At 46.6% G+C, this 25,948-nt stretch overlaps 1 protein-coding gene across 1 annotated transcript in view; it reads right to left on the reverse strand.

The window, feature by feature from the left end:
* Positions 1–25,948, reverse strand: part of REV3L (REV3 like, DNA directed polymerase zeta catalytic subunit) — a 254,373-nt gene that overhangs the window by 27,882 nt on the left and 200,543 nt on the right. Inside the window, exons 23-27 of the mRNA XM_074948247.1 lie at positions 20,903–21,147; positions 14,987–15,095; positions 7,965–8,171; positions 6,256–6,365; positions 4,006–4,120 (exon numbers count right to left, since the gene is read on the reverse strand). Coding sequence (XP_074804348.1) covers positions 4,006–4,120; positions 6,256–6,365; positions 7,965–8,171; positions 14,987–15,095; positions 20,903–21,147 — 786 coding nt within the window. The remainder of the gene's footprint in view (positions 1–4,005; positions 4,121–6,255; positions 6,366–7,964; positions 8,172–14,986; positions 15,096–20,902; positions 21,148–25,948) is intronic.

Consider the following 25,948-nt stretch of genomic DNA (forward strand, 5'->3'; position numbering starts at 1 on the left):
GGTGTCACATAGGTAAAGGAAGACATGTGATCTAGTAGGACCACACTATTGTCTGAGGGCTCAATCAAAGCTGGTTGATGAGGTCCCTCAGGGCTTGGAATCTGTCCCAGGGTAAGTATGCTTTGGTTGTAATTGAATCCAAAGTTACTACAATAAAGTTTATAGTTTGCATGGGTACTAACGTGGACTTTTCTAGGTTTACTTGGAGTCCTAAGGATTGAAGGAGGCTGAAAGGGAAAGGCCCACCGACTGTCCTAGTACGACCAACATTTGGGCAACTAGTCATCAAAGTAGGGAAATACTGGGGTGCCATGGTGACACAGGTATGCCACCACCATGGATGGCACCTTTGTGAAAACCCTCGGGGCTGTCAAGAGACGGAAGGGAAGCACTTTGCCTTGATAATTGGTCTAGGCCCACTGTAAAGTGCAGGAATCTCCTGTTCACTGGGTGAATGTTTATGTGGAAATGGGCATCTGTCAAATGAAGAGCTGCAAACCAGTCATCTTTGTTTAGAGAGGAGATTATTGAGGCCAGGGTGATCATTCTGAATTTTGAACAGCATATGAAGATATTCAATTGTCTGAGATCCAGACTAGGTTTCCAGCCTCCTTTCTTTTTAGGGATGAATAAATATCTTGAATAAAAGCCCACCCCCCTGTGCTATAGTGTGAGTAGGGAGTCTACACCTCCTATCTGAGAGTCCTTTCGTGACCCCTCATGACATGGGTCCTTCAAGAGGGACAGGGGGATGGGTTTTTTTTGAAAGGGATGTACAGAAATTCTATTGTATAGCCAGTGTTGATGATCTCTGGAACCCATCTGTCTGATGTAATATGATGCCACACTGGGGAGAAATGGGCCAGATGGCCACCGAATGGAGTATGGGTGTTGGGGGAACTGGTTGGCGGCTCTCAAGGGTCCCATCAAAAATGTCTTTGTGGGAGCCTGGGACTGGGAAGAGCACAATGGAGGGATGTTCTGTCTGTTGCACTGCACTCTCTGGCACTTTCTGGGAGGCTCAGAGGCACCCTGGTGGTAACAGGGTTGAGGAGCAAGATGTTGTTTGCATGGAGGCAGTTTGGAGTATTTTCTCTGAGGTGCTGGAGTGTATATATCTAAGAAGTGGAGACTTGCACATGAGTCCTTACGGGTGTGTAGTGATTCATCCATTTTTGTCACTGAATAGGTTGTTGCCCTCTAAGAGGAGGTTCTCCACAGGAGCTTGAACTTCCTTTGGAAACCCAGAGGATTGAAACCACGAAGCTCGTCTTGTGATGATCAAAGTTGCCACGGAATGAGAAACTGTGTCCTCAACTGAAGCTTGCAGGGATAATCTATCTATCAGCTTACCCTTGTTGATGATGGCCTGGAATTGTGGTCTAAATTCCTGGGGTAGTTTGTCAGTGAATACAGAAAAATTATAACGAATACAATCATATTTAGACACCAAGGCCTGAGAATTCACAAAGTGGAAACGTATGCTAGCTGAGGTGAAATTCTTTCTTCTGAAGAGGTTCATGTTTTAGCATCCTTGTCAGAGGGAGTAGACCTAGGCTGGTGCAGTCTCTTATGTTCAGTGACGGCCTGACATACTAGGGAGTTCAGGGTGCGAAAACAAGTATTCTACCCCTTTAGACAGGACAAAGTACTTCTTCCCCCATCCTTTTTGGAATGGGGAGCAAAAGTAGGTAGGGGATGCCAGATTATTTTGGTCAACTCTAACATGGCCTCATTGATTGGAAGTGCCACCTTGCTAGGACCTGCAGTCTGGAGGATATTCAGCAACTTGTGAATGATGTCTTGAACTTCCTCCAGGAGAAACTGCAGTGCACCTGTGATTTTCCTCAGGAGGTCATGAAACTGTGTATAGTTTCTGGATGGCGATGGTGAGGCCATTGCAACTGCATTGTCAGGAGATGAGGACGAAAGTGCAGCAGAAACGAGTAGGTCCATTTGCTCAGGTTGTTCTTCCGTCTCATAGTGCTCCTAAGAGGGTTGGGGGTTCTCTTCTATGAGGTGACCTCTGTCTGAACTCCTTCTCTGATCCCCTGAAATTGGGAGGTCTCAAATGCAGATCCCGGGAACCCTAAAAGGGCCAGTGAGATGGATCATATGGATAAGGTGGTGATCCCTAGGAGGAAGGGTACTATTGGTCCTGAGCCAGGCAGTGTGTTCTATGGGAGTAAGAAGATGCCTAGGAAATTATGGAACCTTTGTCGGGGCTGATCTCACGTCATGGTATAGTCAGTGAAGCCACTGACTTCAGTCTCATGCTCACTGGAGGAGTACGAGTCCTCATATTCCACAGGCCTTGTAACTCTAGGCTGATCGACCGTACTGGTGAATGATGAACTGACACTGCAGGCACCACTAGTAGTCACCTGTATCAGTGAGTATTGGTGACTGTGGGTCAGAATACATAGCCAGATTGTTGAGGATAGTACACCCAGTCATAGAGGATGGAGAGGGAGAGGGGATTCTGCCTTTTGGTAGAGCTAACAGTGCCAATTTAGGTCAGACGATGAGCGTTGGTACCACTGAATCCTTTTCCTTGCTGATGGACTCTACTGTTGGTTCAGCTGATGACTGCGCCCTTCTTTGCCTTGCTAGTGATAGGCCTGGGCTAGCTCCTTCAGTGATCAGTGGCTTTGGAACACTCTTGGCTCCCCATGAGCCAAGCTGGATCCGTGCTTCCCATGAGCTCCTGACATATCCATACTGGAGCATGGAGTCTCATCAGATTTGGAGGGCATACGGAAGAAAGTCCTCTTCTTAGATGAGGACTAGAGAGAGGATTTGTCTCACTTTTCATGTGAGTGCTTGCTCTTACCCTCCTCCCATCTGCTTTGCCTGCTAGAGTCCTTAGCTCTGCCCTCTGATGTTCTGGAGCTAGGGAGCACTGTGCTTGGTGGGACACTTCTCGGCACCTCTGGCCGATGTACAGGGGGTCTGAAGACCCAGGGTCGGACTAGGGCCTCATCCAGCACTCCATCAGATATCTTCTGAGCTGGAACTCACAAGACTGCCAGGTTTGGAGCCAAAAGGAAAAACAAATATTGCACTTGGAGGGAATGTGGGACTACCCAAGCAGTATAAGCAAATGTCATCGAAGACACTAACTGGGAACAACGGGGGGCAGGCCGCACAGGGCTTGAAGTGGAGATCTTGGGCATTCTAAGTACCCCAAATGATGGAGGAAGCCCCAGACTAACAATCTACAAAAGGTCAACTACAGAAAAAAACCTGAATTTGAGGCAGGAACGCTAGTAAAGCTGTGGACACTGAAAGGGTTTGGTCTGAGACTAGAGGTGGTAGAAAGGAACTGGAGAGGCGATTGATCCATGCTTTCCCTTATGTCCTCAGTTTGGAGCACGAGAAGGTGCAGGGCAAAGGCATGGACAAACAGACACTGCTAATGAAAAATCTTCCGGACTCAGTTGCAAGGAGCACATGTGCACCCCACAGTGGACTACATATAGGGACCATAATTTGAAGAACCACCAGACTCTCAATATTGTTCTATTGAATTGTGCTGTCTCTCCCGCTCTAAAAATAAATTAGTTTAAAATACTAAATGAAAGGACAATCTCAACAATATAGCGGCCCTTAAACTGATATTACACTTACCATTCATCATGTCAATACAAGTGAAGGAGACACATTTATGAAAACAACAAACTTCTACTAAAGACATTCTCCACTGCTCTTTTGGATGTGCAATAATATTAGAATTATTTTGATCCACACTGCATTCAGGAACCTGTTCTTTGTGGGTGATTGGGGCCAATATGTCTAAATTTTCTCTGCAGACTTCCTCTGACAACTGCAGGACAATGAAATACAGCTGAAAGGTCTGCAGGCCGTACACTCAAAGAAAGACCCACGATACTGTTAAGTCACCGATCAAAATCAAAACCTTATTGAACAGCTGAACCCCTAATGTGTTTAAAGATATAACATTTTCTATCCAGACATTTGGCGTAAAATGTATTTTCCTTTTACCTTTTCAAATTTCAGTTTTACTGGTTTCGGATTGGTAGCTGTTACAGCTTCAGCAATTTCTTGGCCAATCTTGAAAGACTGCTCCTTAGTGGCTCCTTTCAAGAGTACAAACATGCTAAAAAGATAGAAGTAGAAATAGGAAGTAGGGACACCATTACTTCAACATATATCCTGGAATGGGTTTACAAGCTATAATACATTTGCCAGTATCTTGACTGGGAAACAGGGACATATGTGGTTGACAAAATTCGTTGAGATTGTCCACCAGTCTATTCACTGACACATCCTCAACTTCTCAGAGCAACCCCTTCCCCTCCAGCTTCCTTTACAGCACTTTATTTTCTTGCCTACCTACCTCCCCCTGGTGGTCCATGCATCACAGTTCTTCCACTGAATAGATTTTTACATTTCTGGCCCCAAGACATGGAACCCAGCCCCAAGTCCCATGACATCAGGAACACAAGATTCTATGCTATACCTGCGATCTGAAAGTGCTAGGCTGTGGGCGGTTGAGCTAGAAACAGCAAATTCTATATTGAGGGGGGATAAAGAATATAATTGGTACTAAACAGTTTATTCAGTATGAATTTAGTAGAGAAGTGGCTGTGCAGAAGGGGTCAAATTGGAATGGCACTTGATGGCTTGGTGAGCTGGTTCTCATTTGCAGGACGATATTTGGTGCTCCAGGACTTCAGCTTTTTTTTAAAAAAAATATTGAATCTTTAAGTCCTTATGGCTGTGAAGGGGCTTACCCTGGCAGGACGTGTGCCAAAGGTTGCCGGTCCCTGCTCTGTAAAATTACCATAATGATCTTTGGCATGTTGAGGTTTAATGATCAATTTTTCTTTACTGAAAGCCAGCCAGAAAATGTATTGCTTAATCTGTGTATTAGCTAACAGGACATATCTTATTTATATTTTTAGTTTACGTATTGCACGCCAATTAGTTATGAAGTGCAAGCTGGTTTCATTTTAAAATAGAGTGGGAATACTTCATGTCGAGCCAACATTAGACTCAGATCACAGAAGTAGTCACCAAAGGCACCCGGTTCAAAAGGGGCAGCTCTGGCCTGGCCACCCCCACTGTAGCAGGGTGGTCACCCGCTCCGGCCTTAAAGGGCTTAAAACAGCCCAGGAGAGGGCTGTGGCTGGGAGCAAACAGTTCCCTGGCTGATTGGGGAAAGCAGGCTCAGATGTGACCACGCCCCAATCAGGGCTCAGCTGGCCCTTATAAGAGGGCAGTGGGCCAGGAGCAGACAGAGTCTCCTCTAGCTGTTGAGAGAGACGGGCCTGGCTGCTGGGGAGCCTATCAGGGTACCTGAGGTGAAGCAGGGCTGGGGAAGGCTAGAGGAGCTTGGCGGCTAAAGGCTGGAAAAGCCCCAGGCTGCAGGCCTGGCAGACGGCCTAGGATAGGTACTGGAGTCGCAGGGGGCAGCCCAAAGGGAGGCAGAGGCAGCAGGTCCAAGCCCCCCTTGCCTGTGATGATTGGCTTATACACTGCAGTCCACCCCAGTGTGCAGGGGCTCAATGGTGATTGGCAGTAGCCAAAGGCAAGGTGGGGATAGGGGGTGGGGGTTCCCCAGGGAGGGGAGGCCCAGAGACTGTGGGGGTACTGCCAGAGGGCAACACAGTCCAGGAGGGACACGGGGGCCAGCAGCAAGCGGGACACTGGCCTGTAAAGGGCGTGCCAGAGGCTGGAAGAGCTAATTCCCTGAGAGACCAGCAGGAGGTGCCGCAGAGGTGAGTCACCACACCGTTACACCAGTTAGGAACTATACCAGCCCCATCACACCAGTTAGGAACTATACCAGCCCCATCACACCAGTTAGGAACTATACCAGCAGGGCTCTGGTCCATTTAAGAGCATGTACCCTCCACCTAGCAGTGGTTGGGAGTCAAACAGCAACCACCAATCAGTTTTTGAGGGACTGGTGGCATGAAAGGGGGTCTCTATCCCTATGAGAAGCACTTGGGAACTGCCATGGTAGCCCAGCTGACCCTATCTGACAGCTTTGCAAAGTGGGGAAGCTAGCCCAGACTCCATAAAGGTAATTTAACAGTCTGAACTGAAATACGTACTGAACTGTATGTTTAATGTAACAGGCAAATATCATTTATTAAAACAGAAAAATAGATCCATCGAGACCTGCCATAAGCTTCTGAATGCAGATCATGGTGATAGCCTCCTTTGTGAGGTGGAAAGAAAGAAAACAGTTTCACATAGCATCAGAAGAAGCAGCCATTTAATTACCTGTCAGTATCGCCATATACGACCCGAGCTCCCCATTTTTTCGTATCATTCACCAGTTTTATAGCTCGCTCCAAGGTCTCTCTGGCTTTATGGACAATACTATCCCCAATCTGCAAATAAAGATACACTGAAAATCTTTCCTTCTGTACTACTGCATTCAAAACAACCCCTGTGTAAATCACCATCACTCTGAATCCATCTCTGCATTATCATCATGCAAAGTAAACGGCTGCATTTGCTGGTTTAAAAAACCAACAACAATAGAAAGAAAATTCTGAAAACTGATTTACTGTAAACATGAATCAATAAAACAGGAAAGAATTCAGGAAAGAGCAACGGAAATGATTACGGTGGTGGAGGGATTAATTTAGAAGGAAAGATTACAGCTTTAGCTTACCTAAATAAGTGAAAGAAAGATATAAGCAGTTACAGATATTTGAAAGGTTTAAATACGAAGGAAGGAGGAGGATGGCTTAGAATGCTCTCGGAGGCTACAGCTAGGAGTACCGGGATAAAATTGTGCTAAGGAAAATGTAGACTGGGTATCAGGAAAACACTTCACAGGAATTGCTATTCATAGTTTAATACATCTCCCTAATGAAGTGGTGAAAGTCCCATCTCTTGAGTCATTTAAAACTAGACTATGCACCTGAGAACGTACTGTATGGAACAAATGTGCATTAACGAAGAGATGGACATGATGACCTAAAAGGTCTTTTTCTCGCTAATTTCAATTATTCATTAAAAGCAGAGGTTGCTTGGACAGACACAAACTTATCAGGTGTCAGTTTTTTAATGGAAGTAAATGAAGAAAATGCAACTGTTGTCAACTTCTTCCCTGTACACAGAAAAGATATTCATTTTGATCATGAAGTTCCCTTTTTCCTTTTTATTAATTCAAGCTTTAAGAGTAAACCAAGTGATATATTGTCTCCTTAATATCACATACCATTCTTAGCATTGTAAGTGCATGTTGAGGAACAGTGACAGTCACAAGGGTGTGATTCTAGTCCTTACTCAGCCAAAACTCCTCACTGAAATCATTGAGGAGTTTTGTTGAGTATGGGTCTTCAGGATAAGGTCCTAACTGTCTAATTAAGGGACATATGTAACTTTATTTGTAAGACACTGTGCGGTAAACAAACCAGCAGAATTAATTTCAGTTTATTTTAATGAAGGCTGAAATAAATTAACATGGAATGTACATAATTTGTTACATTCTTACTTATTCAACAATCAGGAGAAAGCACATTTGTTTCATACAGTCTACATGTTCCTTAGCACATTTTTGTCCCAGTACTCCTAGCTGTAGCCTCCATGAGCATTCTAAGCAATCCTCCTCCTTCCTTGGTACTTAAACCTTTCAGTTTACTCTGGTTTTTGGATTGTACTGTTTTTTTGTTTTTTTTTAAAAGAAGGGCTGAAACAGCTACACGAAATTGTTTTACTTTGATGATTGGAACTCCAGTCCAATCCATCTTTATGAAAATACTAATTCTAAGTATTCTGTCACTACAAAATGGATTTCAAAAGATTAAGCTCAAAACTGAAACCAAGGTTTTTTTTAGTACTTTAAGAGAAAAAAAACAGCACTCATGGTAGCATTTAGATTAAATGTATGTTTCAAGCAATGACATTACATTATCTGGTGCTGCTTTAACAACAGTCTCTTTCCTAAATCCTTTTTGCTTTTTATCTGCATCCCTTACCTCTATACATGGCATTCTTCCAGAAAAGTTAGCAGCAGTATAACCAAATGTAACATTAGCTATCAGTTTAAGACCCAGCTGACGCGCCTCAAGCATTCGAGTGATAGCTTTGTCATGCTTGTAAGCCTTTATTGACTGCTTCACCATTATCCTGGTCTTCAAAATTTCTTCCAACATTCTTGGCAACACGCCCTTTCTTACTGAAGGCTACCAAAAAAGGAAAGAAGAGAAACAAAACGTTTAAAAAAAGCTAACTGAAACAGAACACAGGAATTAGTAGTTAGCCTTTGACATGAATATACATTAACAGTGAGGTGTTCTAGCAATCAGTACTTTGGCTGGTTTTGTTAATATACTTAATCTGAAAGTTTGTGGGGGCAGCGTTAATGTTATTTTTTTGAACTGGCAATGGACAATGTGATATTTGCACTTGTACATATATTTAAAAGACTATTAACTGGAATAGGATTTGACTATTTTACTACCTTTCTTTATTTGTTGACACATTTAAATATTCAGGATTCTTTTAAACTATAATATTCCTTGGAATACTTACCTTTTAACTTAAAGTTTTTGTTTTACCTTAAATATTTTTCTTGGTGACAAGCTGAAACAGTTTGGGGCCATGAATGTACATTAGCTATAGGCAGATAGGTCTACACGACATAAAATGAAAACAGTGGAATTCAAACTAAAATTATCTTCATCTCCAAAAGTACAGGCCTTTCTGAGCAGCAGCAGGAGAAAAAACGGTTAACTACGTTCTGTAACTGTTGTTCTTTGAGATGTGTTTCTCATGTCCATTCCACTGTAGGTGTGCGTGCGCCCCCATGCGCGGTCATCTGAGACTTTTGCCTTAGCGGTATCCATAGGGACAGCCGTGTACCCTCTGGAGTGCTGCGCTCATGGCGTGGTATATCACGTGCCGCCAGCCCTACGCCCTCAGTTCCTTTTTGCCGACAACTCCGACAGAGGGGTAGGAGGGCAGGTAATGGAGTGGACATGAGCAACACATCTCGAAGAACAGTTACGAAAGGTAGGTAGCCATTTTTTCTTCTTCAAGTGCTTGCTCATGTCGATTCCATTGTAGGGGACTCACAAGCAGAATCCTCGGAAGTGGACTCGGAGTTCACAGCTTTGCCAATTGTAGCACTGCTCTGCTGAAACCAGCATCATCTCCTGCTTGCTGGGTCAGCACATAGTGTGCAGTGAACGTGCAGATGGACGACTAGGTTGCGGCCTGACAAATTTCTTGGATCAACACCTGAACAAGGAATGCTGCCAAGGAAGTCTGCACCCTAGTTGAGTGAGCCGTCACAACAGCTGGCGGGGGCACCATTGCCAGCTTGTAACAGTAGTGGATGCAGGCAGTGATCCAGGACACGAGTCTCTGGGCTGACACCGCGCAACCTTTCATCCTGTCAGCGACAGCCACAAAAAAATGTGCTGACTTACAGAACGGCTTTGTTCTATCAATGTAAAAGGCCAGCGCCCACCTGACGTCCAGGGTATGCAGCCTGCGGTTGCATGAGGCTTCGGACATAGGACCAGTAAGTAAATATCTTGGCCCGTGTGGAAGTGAGAAATTACCTTGGGCAGAAAGCCTGGGTGTGGACGCATTTGGACCTTGTCCTATAGAAGACAGTATAAGATGGCTCTGACGTGAGCACCCTGATCTCAGACACCCAACTGGCTGAAGTTATAGGGACCAAGAAGGAGACCTTCCAGGAGCAAAGCAAAAGGGAGCAGGACGCCAAGGGCTTGAAGGGGGAGACCCATGAGCCTTGACAGCACAAGATTCAGGTCCCAAAGGGGGACTGGGTCCCTGACATGCGGGTAAAGGCGCTCCAGACCTTTCAGGAACTGTGCCACCATGGGATGGTCGAAGACCGACCTGCCTTGAAATGGAGGGTGGAATGTGGAAATGGCCGCCAGGTGTACCTTGACTGAGGACGACAAGCCCTGGAGCTTGAGGTGGAGCAGATAGTCTAGGATGTCCTGCCGCGAGGCCTCCTCCGCATGAATGAGCCGATCTGAGACCCAACATGTGAAGCGTTTCCACTTCGTCACATAGGTAGCCTGGTGGAGGGATTCCTGCTGCCCAACAGAACCCACTGGACACCAGCGGAGCAATGCTACTCCTCCCTGCACCGTGACCGGTTGGATCACAGAAACCCCCTAGGGAACTGCCAACTGATGTGCCAAGACTACTTCTGCCCCTGCTTTCCCTGCCAGTTTGGGACTCCAGCACCCTGTCTTGCTGAGCCAGACGCGCCAGTCTGCTCCAACACAGACCCAGGGTCTGAACCACGTGCCCCAAAGCTGCAAACTTAACTGAAAGCAATTTAGGAAGTTTCTGTCTTTTACACTCAGATGCCCAACTCCCAATGGGGTCCAAACCCCAAATAAATCCTTTTTACCCTGTATAAAGCTTATACAGGGTAAACTCATAAATTGTTCGCCCTCTGTAACACTGACAGAGATATGCACAGGTGTTTGCCCCCCCCGCCCCGCAAGGTATTAATACATACTCTGGGTTAATTAATAAGTAAAAAGTGATTTTATTAAATACAGAAAGTAGGATTTAAGTGGTTCCAAGTAGTAACAGACAGAACAAAGTAAATTACCAAGCAAAATAAAATAAAATGCGCAAGTCTAAGTCTAGTACAGTAATAAAACTGAATACAGATAAAAACCTCACCAGTTCCAGTAAGCTTCCTTTTACAGACTGAATGCATCCGATGAAGTGAGCTGTAGCTTATGCTCAAATAAATTGGTTAGTCTCTAAGGTGCCACAAGTACTCCTTTTCTTTTTGCGAATACAGACTAACACGGCTGTTACTCTGAAACCTTTTACAGACTAGGCTCCTTCTAGTCTGGGTCCAGCAATCACTCACACCCCCTGCAGTTACTGTCCTTTGTTCCAGTTTCTTTCAGGTATCCTTGAGGGTGGAAAGGCTCTCTCTTTAGCCAGCTGAAGACAAAATGGAGGGGTCTCCCAGGGGTTTAAATAGACTTTCTCCTGTGGGTAGACGCCCCTCCCTCCCCGTGTAGAATCCAGCTACAAAATGGAGTTTGAGTCACCATGGGCAAGTCACATGTCCATGTATGACTGAGTTTCTTACCAGCCAAGCCACATTCCTGGGAAAGCTCAGATGTGGATTGGTGTCTTCAAGATCCATTGTCCGTTAAGTGCTTCTTGATTGGGCATTTAACTTGCACATTCCTTTCTCAAGAAGCTGACCAAATGCTTACTAAGGCTACTAGAAATCAAGCAAGTCACCAGCCAATATTCATAACTTCGAATACAAAAATGATACATGCATACAAATAGAAAGAATAGATTCAGTAGATCATAACCTTCACAGAGATATGTTACATGGCATATGTAGCATAAAACATATTCCAGTTCTGTCATATATATACACACACACACACATTCATAAGCATATTTCCATAAAGCCTTATGGGGGGGCACCGTCACAGTGTTTCCACTTCGTCACATAGGTAGCCCTAGTGGAGGGCTTCCTGTTGCCCAACAGAACCCACTGGATACCAGCGGAGCAATGCCACTCCTCCCCGCTCAGCCACGCGGCAGCCAGGCTGTCAAGTGCAGCGCCGCCAGTTTGAATGCAGCAGGTTGCCGTGGCTCTGGGACAGTAGATCCGGTTGAAGAAGCATCTGCAGTGGGGTGGTTGCTGACAGACTCAGCAGCATGCCGAACCAGTGTTGCTGAGGCCACGCTGGGGCTATGAGGATGATTGTCGCCTTGTCTTGCTTCTCCTTGTGCAATACCCTGTGGACCAATGGTACTGGCGGAAAGAAGTACATCAACGTTCCGGACTATGGAATCAGGAAGGCATCTGACAAGGAGCCCTGGTCCCTGCCCTGTAGAGAGCACAACACATGGCACTTCCTGCTCTGCTGAGATGCAAAAAGGTCCACCTGGGGAGACCCCCACCTGCGGAAGATCAGGCTGGCCACCTCCGCATGGAGTGACCATTTGTGGCGAGACGAGAAGGACCCGCTGAAGTGATCTGCCAGGACGTTCCTGGTTCCAGGCAGATAGGCCGCTACCAGGAAGATGTTGTGCTGTACAAAGAAGTCCCAGAGGGGCACCACCTTGCCTGTTGGTGTAATACATCGCAGCCGTATTGTCTGTGAGGACCTGCACCACCTTGCCCTTCAGATCGGGCAAGACCACTTTGAGTTCCCTGACGTTGATGTGCAAGGCTAGGTCCTGCTGCAGCCAATGTCTCTGGGTGATGAGCTTGTCCAAGTGGGCCCCCCACCCTAGATCCAATGTGTCCGAGACCAGGGTGAGCAAAGGAGACGGGGTCACAAAGAGAACGCCTTGCAATACCAACTCGGAGTTCCACCACCAGTCTAAAGACACTGGGACGTGGCTCGGCACCGTGACCACTTGGTCCAGGAGGTGACTGCTGGGAATGTAAACTGAGGCTAGCCACATTTGTAGGGGCCTCAGATGAAGCTGGGCATGGCTGACCACATACATACACGTGGCCCAACAGTTGCAGGCACGTATGGGCCACGATGAGCGGGTGGGCCTTTATGTAGGAGATTAAGTCCACTATGGTCTGAAACCGCACTTCCGGAAGGAAGGCCCTGGCTTGCGTGGAGTCAAGAACTGCCCCGATAAACTCTATGCGTTGTACTGGTGTTAACATGGACTTCTCCATGTTTATCAACAGGCCCAGGCTGAGACAGGTGGAGCGAACCAGATGGAGGCGTCTTTGCCCCTCTCCAGAGACCTGTCCTTGATGAGCCAGTTGGTGAGATATGAGAACAGGGGACCCCATGCCACCTGAGGTAAGTCGCTACTAGTGCCATGCACTTGGTGAACACTCTTGGGACTGACAATAGGCCAAAAGGGAGCGCTGTGAACTGGAAATGGCATCCTCTCACCATAAAACGGAGGAAATGCCTGTGTCCCGGGAATATGGAAACATGGAAATAAGCGTCCTGCAAGTCGAGAGCGGTGTACCAGTCTCCTGGATCCAGGGAAGGAATAATGGAGGTCAGGGAAACCCTGTGGAACCTCAACTTCTTGAGAGACTTTGAGAGACTGTTGCGGCGACGCAGGTCCCAGATGGGTCTTACACCCTCAGAATGCATGCTTCTGGCCCCCAGGGTGTTTAGAGGGCCCAGGCTGTGCAGGCGAGCGGGAAGAAGAGGGGTGATCCTGCTGAAGCTACTGTCCCTTCTTCTTTCAGAACCCTGGTTGGGCAGCCAAGGTCTTGGCGGTGGGGGCAGCTAGAAGGGCTTCCCAGCAGGCTGTGGCGTATGTATGCCTAACAAACGAAGGGTGGGCTTTGTATCCTTCACCCCATGCAGTCTGGCATCTGTCTGCTCGGAGAAGAGACCAATCCCATCAAACAGGAGGTCTTGGATTGAATTCTGCATCTCCTGCAAGAGGCCCGCCATTTGTAGTCACAAGTGATGCCTCATCACGACCGCCGACGTGACTACCCGAGCTGCAGAGTCCACTGCATCCCAGGCCATTTGTAGGAAACACCTGGCTGCCGCTGTGCCTTCCTCCACTGGGGTGCCAAACTCCTGGGCTAACCCCCAGAGGGTTAGGGACTCCTGGAACTTAGAGGATATCCCACAAATTAAAGTTGTACCTACCCAGGAGAGCCTGGTGGTTTGCCAGCTGGAATTGTAAGCTGGCAGTAGAATAAATTTTTCTCCCGAAGAGATCCAGTCTTTTGGTCTCTTTATTCTTGGGAGTAGAGGAGGACTGGAGCTGTTTTGTCCTTTTCGTTGGTTGCGGAGACGACCAATGAGTCCAGGGGTGGATGGGTGTATAAACACTCGAACCTTTTAGCCGGGACAAAGTATTTTTTCTCTACCCTTTCGGAAGTGGGAGGGATAGATGAGGGAGTTTGCCACAGGGCCTTGGCAATCTTTAAGATCCCTTCGTGGATTGGCAAGGCAAGGCGGGCTGGGGTGGAAGCAGAGAGGACATTGAACAATGAGTCAGTCTGCTCAGCCATCTTCTCCACCTGTAAGCCCAGATTGTCCGCCACTCTCTGGAGCAGAGCCTGATGCTCCTTGAAAGTCATCAGGGGGGCTAGCTCTTGAAGGGCCTGCCACCGCCTCGTCTGGGGACGAGGAGGATGACTGGGTTACTGGAGGAGGATCTGTGGCTTCTTCCCCTCCAGGTGAGGGAGGTTTAGGGATGGGTACAATTTCCTTAACCCTTGCCTCCGAGCAAGTAGCATGCACTGAGCCCAGTGCCACTGGTATCACTGGTGCTGCAGGCACATCCGGTGCTGCATGGGGTCCGGTGCCAGCTGTTGCTCTGAGGCAGCAGCCGAAGATCACTGGGAAGGGGGCATAGCCATGACCAGCATTCCCCACAAGCCCCAATAAGGCCACTGGGCTGGCCCACTTTCTTTGTTGCCACTGCTGTGATGTCATGGCCGATGCAGTGTCAGGACCCCAATCACGCTGGTGGGATCTGGGTGAGGGGCTAAACCGAGCTCTCGAGGCCACAGGCAGTAAGAAGGAACTGAGAGGGCGTAGGGACGGCGGTGCCTGAAATGAGTGTGGCACTCCAGAGGGCGCCACAGCCATCCCTACGGATACTGCTAAGGCAAAAGTCTCCGCCGACCATTCAGATACCTACAATGGAATTGACATGAGCAAGCACTCAAAGAAGAACGGTTACACATAGGTAACTGGGATTCCAGTATGATTAAGAAGTACAAATACATCACTGAATCACTGCACTGCATGATTAGAAATATAATTTCAATAATAGAGGAAATGAGCCTTTACTGAAACCCTAGTAAAAGTAAAACTATGCAACTATCATATTTATTTCCTGAATTGTCAAAATTCCAATCCTGTGATTTGTACTGGCAAGTGCTGGAAGACAACACACTGAAAAACACAAAATATTTTTTCTCTTGCTAAACCAGCAGTGTGTTTAATTTTGGACTAACCAACAAACTAAAAGTGAAAAGGTCTGTCAATGAGCAATGAAATCTCAGTACCTTGACAAAAGCCACTCCATTGGGTGACACTGTGATATCATGCCGAATCTGATAAAGTAAGTCAGGAGGTACTCTGAGGGATGTACAGCCAAATTTAAACTCATCAAATCTAGTAAAGAAGAAAATTAAATAAGGTCACAAAATGATCAATTAATTTACATTCAAAATAATTGGAAGCAAGAGTCTACACTAAAATATTGATAGCACCAACACAAATAGTATGGTTACAGTCACAGACTACTATGAACAAGCCTACCACAATTTAAAATTTCTTAGTTACAAGTAACATTCTTTCAAAGCAAAGGAGCTATATGTGTCCAAATTCTATGCTGAAACTATTTTGTCAATCTGTTCTGCACATATCACCATGGTACCCAGGGGCCAATTTCTCATAGGCATGTAATCTTGATCTAAACTCAGCTAGAAATTGCACATGCTTTATTGGGTAATCTATATAATCTTTCTATAAATTGTTTAAGATTTCAAAGCAGAAACTTGTAGAGTTGCCAACCCGCCCACATTGGCTGGGAGTCTCCCGGAATCAGGCTCAGTCTCCCGGAGGCTACTGAAGCCAATCTGGAAGATTTTAGGCCACCAAAAGTCCAGCATCGCAGTGCGGCTAAGGCAGGCTCCCTACCTGCCCTGACTCCACATGGCTCCCGGAAGTGACTGCCATGTCCAGCTCCTAGGCACAGGGGCGTCCAGGGGATCTCTGTGCACTGCCCCCGCCCTGAGCGCTGACTCCGCAGCTCCCATTGGCCAAGTGGACACGCTGGTTGTTTCCTGGGAGCCACCTGAGGTAAGCGCCTCTTGGCCGGAACCCACACCCCCTCCTTCCTGCACTCCAACCCTCTGCCGCAGACTCATCCTGGAACCCCCTCTCACACACCGAACCCCTCAGCCCCATCCCCCAGTCCAGAGCCCAACCCCTTGCCGCAGCCTGGTGAAAGTGAGTGAGGGTGGGGGAGAGTGAGCAATGGAGGGAGGGGAGATAGAGTGAGTGGGGGCGGGGCCTTGGAGAAGGGATAGGGCCTATGGGAAGAGGCATGGCAGGGGCATGGCAAGGGTATTTGGGTTTGTGTGATTAGACAGTTGGCAACCCTAGAAACTTGAGAAATTATTATTCTTTATTCTTTAGCCGGGTCATGATTTTAAATATCTCCCAACTCTTCCAACTATTGTTTGTTGTTTACAATTAAAACAAGTAGCAGTTTAAAAAAAAACAAAAACTAATCAACATTTTGGTCTCTAAAAATGGAAATGTACTGTACTGAATAATTAAGTCTAGCCTTAGATTTGGATCATTAAGGTATCAGTAAGGAAAACTACAGTTTTTATATTAAAATAAGAAAACAACATATTGCCATATATCCTGTACATATAGCCATATATCCTGTACATATAAAGGAGGAAAAAGCGGTTACTCACCTTCTCGTAACTGTTGTTCATCAAGATGTGTTGCTCATATTCATTCCAATTAGGTGTGTGTGCACACTGTGCGAGGGTCAAGCCACCACTGAAGGGACTCGAGCACCTGCCCTGGCACCGTGACCACTGAATTCAGACTGTCACATCCTGAGCGATAGGCCATGGTGATCCACGCCTGTAGGGGCCTGAGCCTCAGTCTGGCATGCCGGGTTGTGTAAGTGCAGGCTGCCATGTGGCTGAGGAGACTCAGGCATCCCCTTGCTGTAGTGGTCGTATTGCCTGAGGCCTTGAATGATGTCCATCATGGATTGGAATTGGGACGCTGGCAAAAGTGCTCTTGCCTGAACCGAGTCCAACACTGCCCCGATGAATTCTATTCTTTGGGTCGGTGAAAAGGTTGACTTGTTCAGGTTGAGGAGGAGACCCAGTCTCTCGAATGTGGATCTGACCAATTGGACTTGAGATTCCACCTGCCCCCAGTGTGGCCCCTGAGCACCCACAGTTGTCAAGGTAGGGGTATATCTGCCTCCGATGGAGGAAAGCAGCCACGACCAGCATGCACTTGGTAAACACTCAGGGGGCTGTTGGGAGACCGAATGGAAGGACCATAAATTGGTAATGTCTGTGGTCGACCACAAAGCATAGGAATTGTCTGTGTGCAGGCCGAATAGCTATATGGAAGTACACTTCTTTCACGTCAAGGGCAGTGTACCAGTCTCCCTGATTCAAAGAAGGGATAATTGTGCACAGGGAGACCATGCGGAACTTCAACTTTCCCATGAACTCGTTGAGTCCTCGCAGATCTAGAATGGGTCTGGCGATTAGGAAGTATTGGGAATAGAATCCCTTACCTCTGAGCTCCTGAGGAACTTCCTCCACCAATCCCATGGCGAGGAGTGCCCGCATCTCCTGGATAAGGAGTTGTTCATGAAAAGGGTCACTGAAGAGAGACAGGGAAGCGGGGGTGGGAGGAAGGGTAGGAGCTGAATTGGAGAGACTATCCCACTTCTACCGTACAGAGGACCCAGCAGTCTGAAGTTATTTGGGACCAAGCACAGTAGAAGTGGGACAGAAGATTCAAGAAAGATGGGGAAGGATCCAGAATTGTGGCTGGTGTGCTGCCCTTGGGCACACCTTCAAAAGGCCTGCTTTGAACCCAACTATGGTTTAGTCGGGGCCGGGCCCTGGCCCTCCCCAGGCGGGGGGGTTTGAAGGCTTGCATCTGCCATTCCTGCCCCTTCTGCTGTAAAAGTCCTGCCTCGGCCGAGGAGGATAGGAGTGCTGCTATTGCTGCTGAGGATGGAAATGCTTACGTTGGGTTGCCGGGGTGGGCATACCCAACGATTTCATGGTAGCCCTGGAGTCCTTTAGGCTCTGCAGCCTAGAGTCAGTCTGCTCCACAAACAGAACTGCCCCATCAAAAGGCAGGTCCTGCTGGGTCTGTTGAACCTCGGCGGGAGTTCCGAGGCCTGCAGCCATGAGCTATGCCTCATGGCAATACTGGAGGACAAGGTGCACGCCACTGAGTCCGCAGAGTCCAGTGAGGCCTGTAAAGAGGTCCGTGCCACCACCTTGCTATCCTCCACCATCGCTCCAAACTCCTCCCTGGACTCTGTTGGCACCAGCTCCTTAAACTTGAGCATCGAGTTCCAGGAATTCAAGCTGTAACTACTCAGAATTGCCTGCTGGTTGGCAAGCCTGACTTGCAACCCCCCGTGGAATACACTTTGCGCCCAAATAAATCTAGGCACTTGGTGTCCTTGGTCTTAAGTGCTGGGGCTTGTTGTCCCTGCCTCTTCTTTTCATTTACTACAGCCACCACCACTGAGCAGGCTGCAGGTGCGTGAAGAGGTATTCATACCCCTTGGATGGGATGGAATACTTCCTCTCCACACCCCTTGTAGTGGGAGGGATGGAGGCCGGGGTCTGCCAAATGGTTTTAGCATTGGCCTGTATAGTCTTGATGAGGGGTAGACCACCCTCAATGAGCCATCTGGGGACAGGATGTCAACCATGAGGTCCTCTGACTCCACCACCTCCTCAGCCTGGAGGCCCGTATTTCGCGCACCCTGCGAAGGCGGTCCTGGTGGGCATGGCTGTCTATGGGAGACAGTCCAGAGATGGAGGTGCCTGAAACTGCCTCATCTGGGGAGGATGACGAAGAGGCTAATGGGGGAACAGGGTCCTCCTGACCCCATTGGTCTCCAGGGGCCTCCTGTCCTGCCTCTCTGCAGGGGCCAACCACACCTGGATCAGGCTCAGGAACTGGGGTTGGTTCCAGGGGAAGTAGTGCAACCAGTACCTTCTTGGCACCCCTAAGGGTGGGGTGACTGGCTGATGCCTCTGGCACCCGTGGTTCAGAGGCCGAACGGGAACCTTTGGATTGGGTGCCCTGGGCCTAGTGGTACACCCATTGGGTCCAAAATGGCTACTGCGCTAGTCCCTGCCACTACGCAGGCCATGGCCCTGCCCCCACCTCAGGCCTTCCACGGTCTGACTGGTGCCAGCCCCACTCTGAGTATCTAGACCCCATCTCCAAGTCCAAAGACGGGGACCGGGACCATGATGGACAGAGCAGTGCCAAGTGGAGCTGAACTGGGGGGTGGTGCCACAAGGTTGGAGAGTGGTGCTGCGATCTGGAGTGGTACTGAGATCGGGGTTTGTGCTGGGATGCTGACCCGTGCTGGGATGACCACTGCCGGGAACGGGACCTGTTGCGTGATGGGGATCGGCATGAGGATCGCCATCGTGATCGGGAGCGCTGGCACAACCTGGAGTGGTGCCGCAAGTGCAACTGGTGTGCGATTCTGAGTGGCGCCTACACTCCGAGTGGCGCCAAGACTCCACCGGTGGTGCTGAGGGACGCTTCGCTGGTTCGCCTCGAGATGGTGCCACATGTTGTGAAACTGGAGGCTTGGCTCGAAGGACCAGGGATCACGGTGCCCTCATGGCGATGAGGTCCCTTGCTGCCTCAAAGGTGTTCAGGATGATGGCAATTCCACCTCCTCAATGACCAGGCTCAGGGAGTCCAAGGGCACCAGACTCAACGGTCCCCCTTGTGGGGCCGAAGTCGATGATACCGGCTCCAAAGTCTTCTGCCCTGGGTGCTCCTCTCTGGGACGCGCCCCACTGGCTGCTCCAAAGGGGTGAGTCTCTGAGTTGGAGATCCACACCTCTCCTGCTTCTGGTGCACTGGGGAATGGGACTGGTGCCGGGTCGATCCTGCTGGTTTCAGTGCTGGTGCTGTGGGTCTCTCCTAGAGTCCTTCCATGGTGTTGCTTCTACCACTGCCGCTGGGGTGCTGTGCACCGATGAGCTTGGTGCCGGGTCTTGCCACACCGATGTAGGTTGCTGTCTAAGTGCCGCCTCCATAAGGAGCTGCTTGAGGCGAAAGTCTCACTTTTTTTTTTTCTGTGGTGAAACCCTTTACAAATCCTGCACTTGTCTGCTTGGTGTGCTTCCCTCAGCCACTTTAAGCAAGCGTCATGGGGGTTGCCCATTGGCCTGGGCTTCTTGCAGGACTTGCAGGGCTTGAACCCTTGGGACTTAGGCATACCCTGACTCCCAACGGGGAACGTGGTCGGGGTGAAGGGGAAGACACCCCACTCCCAACGGCTATCTGCTCTAACAATCAAAAACACTGAAACTAAACTTAACAAGGCTAGGAATAACTGTGAACTAAGCTAAACTGAAAGCTAGGGAAAATGAGGAGAGCTTGCTAAGCAAGTCACCACAGTTCCAACGGGTTTCAGCGTAGCAGCCGTGTTAGTCTGTATTCTCAAAAAAGAAGAAGTGAGCTGTAGCTCACAAAAGCTTATGCTCAAATAAATTTGTTAGTCTCTAAGGTGCCACAAGTACTCCTTTTCTTTTTACAGTTCCAAGGACCGTCACTGGTGGTAAGAAGGAACTGAGGAAGCATCAGGTTGGCAGGGTCATATATTAAGTGCCATAAAGGCGCCACTCCTGGGGGCTCCACAGCCAACACGACGGGTGCTGCTACGGGAAAAACTTTCCAATGACTGTGCACGTGGTGTCCTCACATCTAATTGGAATCAATATGAGCAATCACTCGAAGAAGCATGTTAGTTCAGTTTGGAAAATGTCTAAAGGAATTTAGATATCACATTTTAATTTCTTAGACTAAAATCTTTGAATTATAGTGGCAAAAATTTTGTATTTTATACACACATGCATATGGTAATGGCAAAATAGAGAAGAGACCAACAAGACACTATCTGGACTCTGATTCACCCTTAAACAGTCAGAGTCCAATTTTCAAAGATAATTGTTTTAGCACAGCACTCATAATTGCATATTTTAAAAAAATTATTGGTGAAACTTCGCACTATTTTTATTGTAACCCTTTGAGATGATATTCACTCTCAACTTCCATGGTCTTCGATGGAAGATGAAGGTTCTCAGCACCTTACAAAAGATGCTCAATTCTTCGCAATATCAAAGTTTATATGAACAAGAAAAATAACTTACTTTCCTAAGTTCTCAATATGTCCCAGGCAGGTTGAAAAACAGTAATTGTATGCTATCACAATAGAAGGATATAACGACTGGAAATCTAGTACAAGAACAGCGTTACTGTAGAAGCGGGACTCTGGCTCCATTATTAGGGGAATACACTGTGGGGCTTTCATTTGAGCTCGCTGCTGGACACTAGGCGTCACAGGGATATAATTCATTGGTTTAGCAATACGCAGCATCATTGACTCCACACGATACTGCAAAACAAAATTGAATATGCAATTATAGTTAATATGTCTAAAGTGCAAGATGCATGCTAAGTATTATATCCATATGAATATGCATTTGGGCTGTGCTGCCCTTAAACCAGAGATAGCAAGTTTTGCAATAGAATACAGTCACACTAATTTTTATTTTTAATGTACACCTTTCTAACGTATGTGCTGGAATTCTTTCTTGTGTTTCTATGTCTTTTAGGGATAAGTACTGAAAACACTGCACTTTTGACGTACATCTACTAGCTGCAAAATGAATGCCCAAACCAATATATAACATACATGTGGTTATAACCACTTCCAGTGTGCAAGTTCTTACCATGTTTTTGTTAGGTTCAAAGACTGTTGTGCAAAAGCAACAATGAGAACATGCAATTCTTACTCACCATTTTCAACAGAAAATTGTGCAGGAACCTTATTTCATAATGACCAAGAAAATTTAAATATATTAATGTGATCTGTATCATGTTAATAATTGTGTTCCACAAAACAGCTTTTATGTAGCATTTTATGATGCAAGGTAAGTGTAATTCAGTCTGCTTTACACACGTAGAAACAGACAGATAAACTATTTGCCCAAATTTGCTCCTCAGGGTCAGTGGTAGAGCCAGGAATAGAACCCAATCAGCCTTCTGACTAGCAGGCCCATTCCTATCCATTAGATCACACTGCCTCCTTTATGCTGCTTGGGGAGCATAGGCAAGATAATAAAGCATGGCAAAGTGAGTACTTCTACCTTGCCAAAACTAATATGACACCACCACCAGTAGTATGAGAGTTATGGACAGGTGTAGGCACTAATATTACAAAAAGAACCTCAGAATTCTATCTATATTATATATATATATAAATGCTCTGAGATCCTTTGAAAGGCTCTATAAAAGTACAAAGTACTATAATTCTAAGATTTGGATTTATTTAGGAAATGAAGGTTACTTACTTGTAACCAGAGTTCTTCAAGATGGCTCTGCACAGTCCCATTTATAGATATCGTAATGCCTACTGGTGTCAAACAGTAGAACCTTCTTTAAGCAGTGTGTTATGAGTGCTCACTGCTTCCTCCTCCCTGTCCCCTCAGTGTCTCTGAACATTTTGAGGAAGAGGTTATATAAGGGGGCACAGAGCCCTCTACCATCTCAAAAAGAAAAGGAGTACTTGTGGCACCTTAGAGACTAACAAATTTATTTGAGCATAAGCTTTCGTGAGCTACAGCTCACTTCATCGGAGCATCCGATGAAGTGAACTGTAGCTCACGAAAGCTTATGCTCAAATAAATTTGTTAGTCTCTAAGGTGCCACAAGTACTCCTTTTCTTTTTGCAAATACAGACTAACATGGCTGCTACTCTGAAATCTACCATCTCAGTTCCTTCTGCCACCAACCCAGAGGCACAGAACAAAGGAACTCTGAGACAGAAGGGAAGGTGGGTGGGAAGTTTGAATTTGCAGAGCCATCTTGAAGAAATCCAATTACAAAGTAACCTTCATTTCTTCTTTCAGTGGCTAAGTACTACCATTTATGAGTAGTTTGATAAGCAGTGCTGACAATAACATGGAGGAGGGAATAGAGTCCTAACTGAATAGAGACTGAAGCAACCCTCTACCAAATTATCATCAGCCCTAGAAGCATATCGAAAGCATGGTTAGTAAAAGTGTATATAGAACTCCAGGTTGCAACCCTACAAATTTCAGAAACAGGGACTTGCTTAAGGCAAGCAAAAGACATTGTCACAGCTCTGGTGGAATGAGACCATACTGTCATAGGTGCAGGAATACCCGCTAATGTATGATATTAATAGTACATTGTTTAATCTACAGAGAAATAATCTGTGGGAAGACAGAATAACTCACGTGATTGTTAGCATAAAACATGAATAATGTAGATGATATTTCAAAAACTTTAGCTCTATTTAAATAAAGTGCAAGGGCTCTTCTTGCATCCAAAGTATGTAAAATAGATTTCCCTTTCTTAGTATGCAGTTTTGGGAAAAATACCAGCAAATTAATTGTCTGATGGATGTGAAATTCAGAAAACACTCTTGGCAAAAACATGGGATCAGGCCTCAGAACCGCCTTATGTTTATGAAAAGACATAAAAGACTAGACGTTTTACATGTACACCATGATCCAGTGGATCAGTGGTTGCCTATAAATAAAAGGTGGCTCAGCCATCAAGACACTTAATTCACTCACCCTTCTGGCTGATGTTATTGCAATAATGAATGCTGTTGTAATAGACAAATAATACAAACACCACTCAGCTAAGGATTCAAAAGATGGTTTCACGAGTACACACTAGACCAAATTAACAACCCAAGGAGGGACAGGATTGCTCAAAAGGGCATACATATTACATAATTATTTCATACATTTCTTAACCAAATCAAGCACTAATGGCAATCTACATTAAAAAAAATATGGTAAGCTGAGATAGCCACCAAATAAACTTTCAAAGATGAATTAGATAATCCCTCAGTTTTTAAGTGCACTAAATATTTTCAAGTACAAGATATGGAACCTAAGACATGATAATCAGATTTTCCCTGCATCCAAGCCACCATCTGGACCAGAGAGGAGGAGCAAAGACAAGCATGACTCCTCAGAGTAATTGCAGAAGCTAACACTCTAGCAGAAGAGTCCAAGGCATCAAATTAAGACCTGGGAGTATGCTTTGCCACATTGTGACCTTTGATTAGAATTGCATTTGCCAATTTCCTTTTGTTATCTGGCAAATCCTGCACAAAGAGTGTCATATTTTCCCACAGGAGGAACTGATAATGGGGCCTAACTGCTTAGTAATTTGCCACCTTAATATCAAGGTAGGCAGAAGAGAACACCTTTCTCCGCAGGGAGTCATTATTTTCCCCTTCTCTATCAGCAGGAGTAGAATGTGCTCGTCCAGACCTTGACCTGATTCTGGCATCAGCCATCACCAGCAAATTAAGTACAGGGCCTGTGTGAAAATATGAAAACCCCTCAGAGGGTATCTGATATAATTTGTCTGCCTTCTTGGAAATAGCTTGCAAGAGACAAGAATGGACCACACAGTCTTAACGGGCTGCAGCAAACAATCGTGGTTTGGTAATGACATCCTACTCTTGGAAGTAGCCCCAAGAAAACCCCAGATGGGAGTTTCCTCCCCAGTTACTGAAGGTAAGTTCAACATGGACATCATGTGATCCATAAGGTCATGAAACTGTAGAGCATCCTCAGAATGGAAAGAGGCAGAAGCCCCAGCACATGCTCATCTGGTGACAAATCAACATTGTAGTCTGTCTCACCATCTCCATCTCCTCATCATCTTCTGTAGACAGAGTATCAGCCACCACTGTCTAAGATGCAGACGGATCAGGTGGAAGCAGATCCAGGGATTTCTCTGCGGCCGTATCCTTTACAAATGAAACATCACTCACCATCCATATGGAGGATAATTAAGAAATTTGGGTGACATCCCACAAAAAGCCTTGGAGTCCAGGACTGCCAATCTCCCCAGCAACTGGGAATCGGGAATATACCTGCAGACGGAGGACCAAAAGGGGGAACAAACCATGAGGAAACAGGTCTCTCTAGTCTTTCTCTATCCTCTTCTGGATACAGATCCAGCCTTGGATCCACTATGGAACACAGACAGCAACGGCCTCGGAAAATGGACAGAAATAAATGGAAAGAAAGTACTTCATGGAAATCCTGAAGGAGTCTTAGGAAGATGAGATACAAACTGATCCAGAGAAAGACTAATCTCCTCTATTCTTCTCTGTTTTTTAGGTGAAAACAATGCAGACCTAGGAACTGGCAAAGTTTGTCTCTTTCTTGAGACTGTCTGTTTCTCAGTTGGGTCCGAGGAACGCTTTGAAGTTGCACAGTGTACACATCCCACCAAAGTAAAAGTCCTCCTCGGATCCAGAGATGGATCTGGAACTGGAGTAGGGGTCAAGGCTGCCGCTGAAAACTTGGATGGCACAGGAAATGGCTCTTGGTTCAATCATAAGTGGTTTGCCCCTCTCCATCAACGGTAACATCAAAGACCTGACTGCTCAAGCTGCAGGACCTGGAGCCCAATCCAATGAGGGCTCTGACTTCCTGGCAATTTGAAACTGCTTCAACTTGCTGGAAGAAGTCACAGGATCTGAAACTGGTCTCAAACCTTGGATCCGACAAGTGTCCAGATTCAGCGGGTTTAGCCTCAAGCGCCTTTTTAAGGAGAAGCACCTGCAACCTGTTCTGCCTCTCCATGAAAGCTCTGGATGTGAAAGTCTGGAAGACAGAAAACCCAGACGGCGAGTGGCCCTCTCCCAAGCACTTAAGGCACCTAATGTGGTCGCTTGATCCCAGGAAGATAGCTGGGTACGAAGCACACCATTTGAATCCCTGCTTCTTCTTTTTCTTCAGTTCAGCCATAACCCAAAACCAAGCTAACTAACTAACCTAACTATCTATACTTATCACAAACTATACTAAACAATTAACAAGATACTAAGGATGGAGAAATGGATCAGTTCACTTGCATCTTTGGCACGTGGTTGGAACGAACTGAGATGGCAGAGGGCTCTGCACCTCCTTATATAGTCTTGACTTCAGAATGTCTGGAGATGCTGACAGGAAGAGGGGGCGCATGAACGCTCTAAAAGACACCGCATGGAGAAGGTTCTACTGTTAGGCACCACGAGGCAGAACGATATCCGTAAGAGGGATAATGCAGAACCACTCGAAGAATAATAATAGATATTAATTTATTTGTATTTGTATCTATATGTATAATGTATTAACATAATACATATAGATAAT

The sequence above is a fragment of the Natator depressus genome, chromosome 3 (assembly GCF_965152275.1).
Source record: "Natator depressus isolate rNatDep1 chromosome 3, rNatDep2.hap1, whole genome shotgun sequence".
In the NCBI taxonomy this organism is placed as follows: domain Eukaryota; kingdom Metazoa; phylum Chordata; order Testudines; family Cheloniidae; genus Natator; species Natator depressus.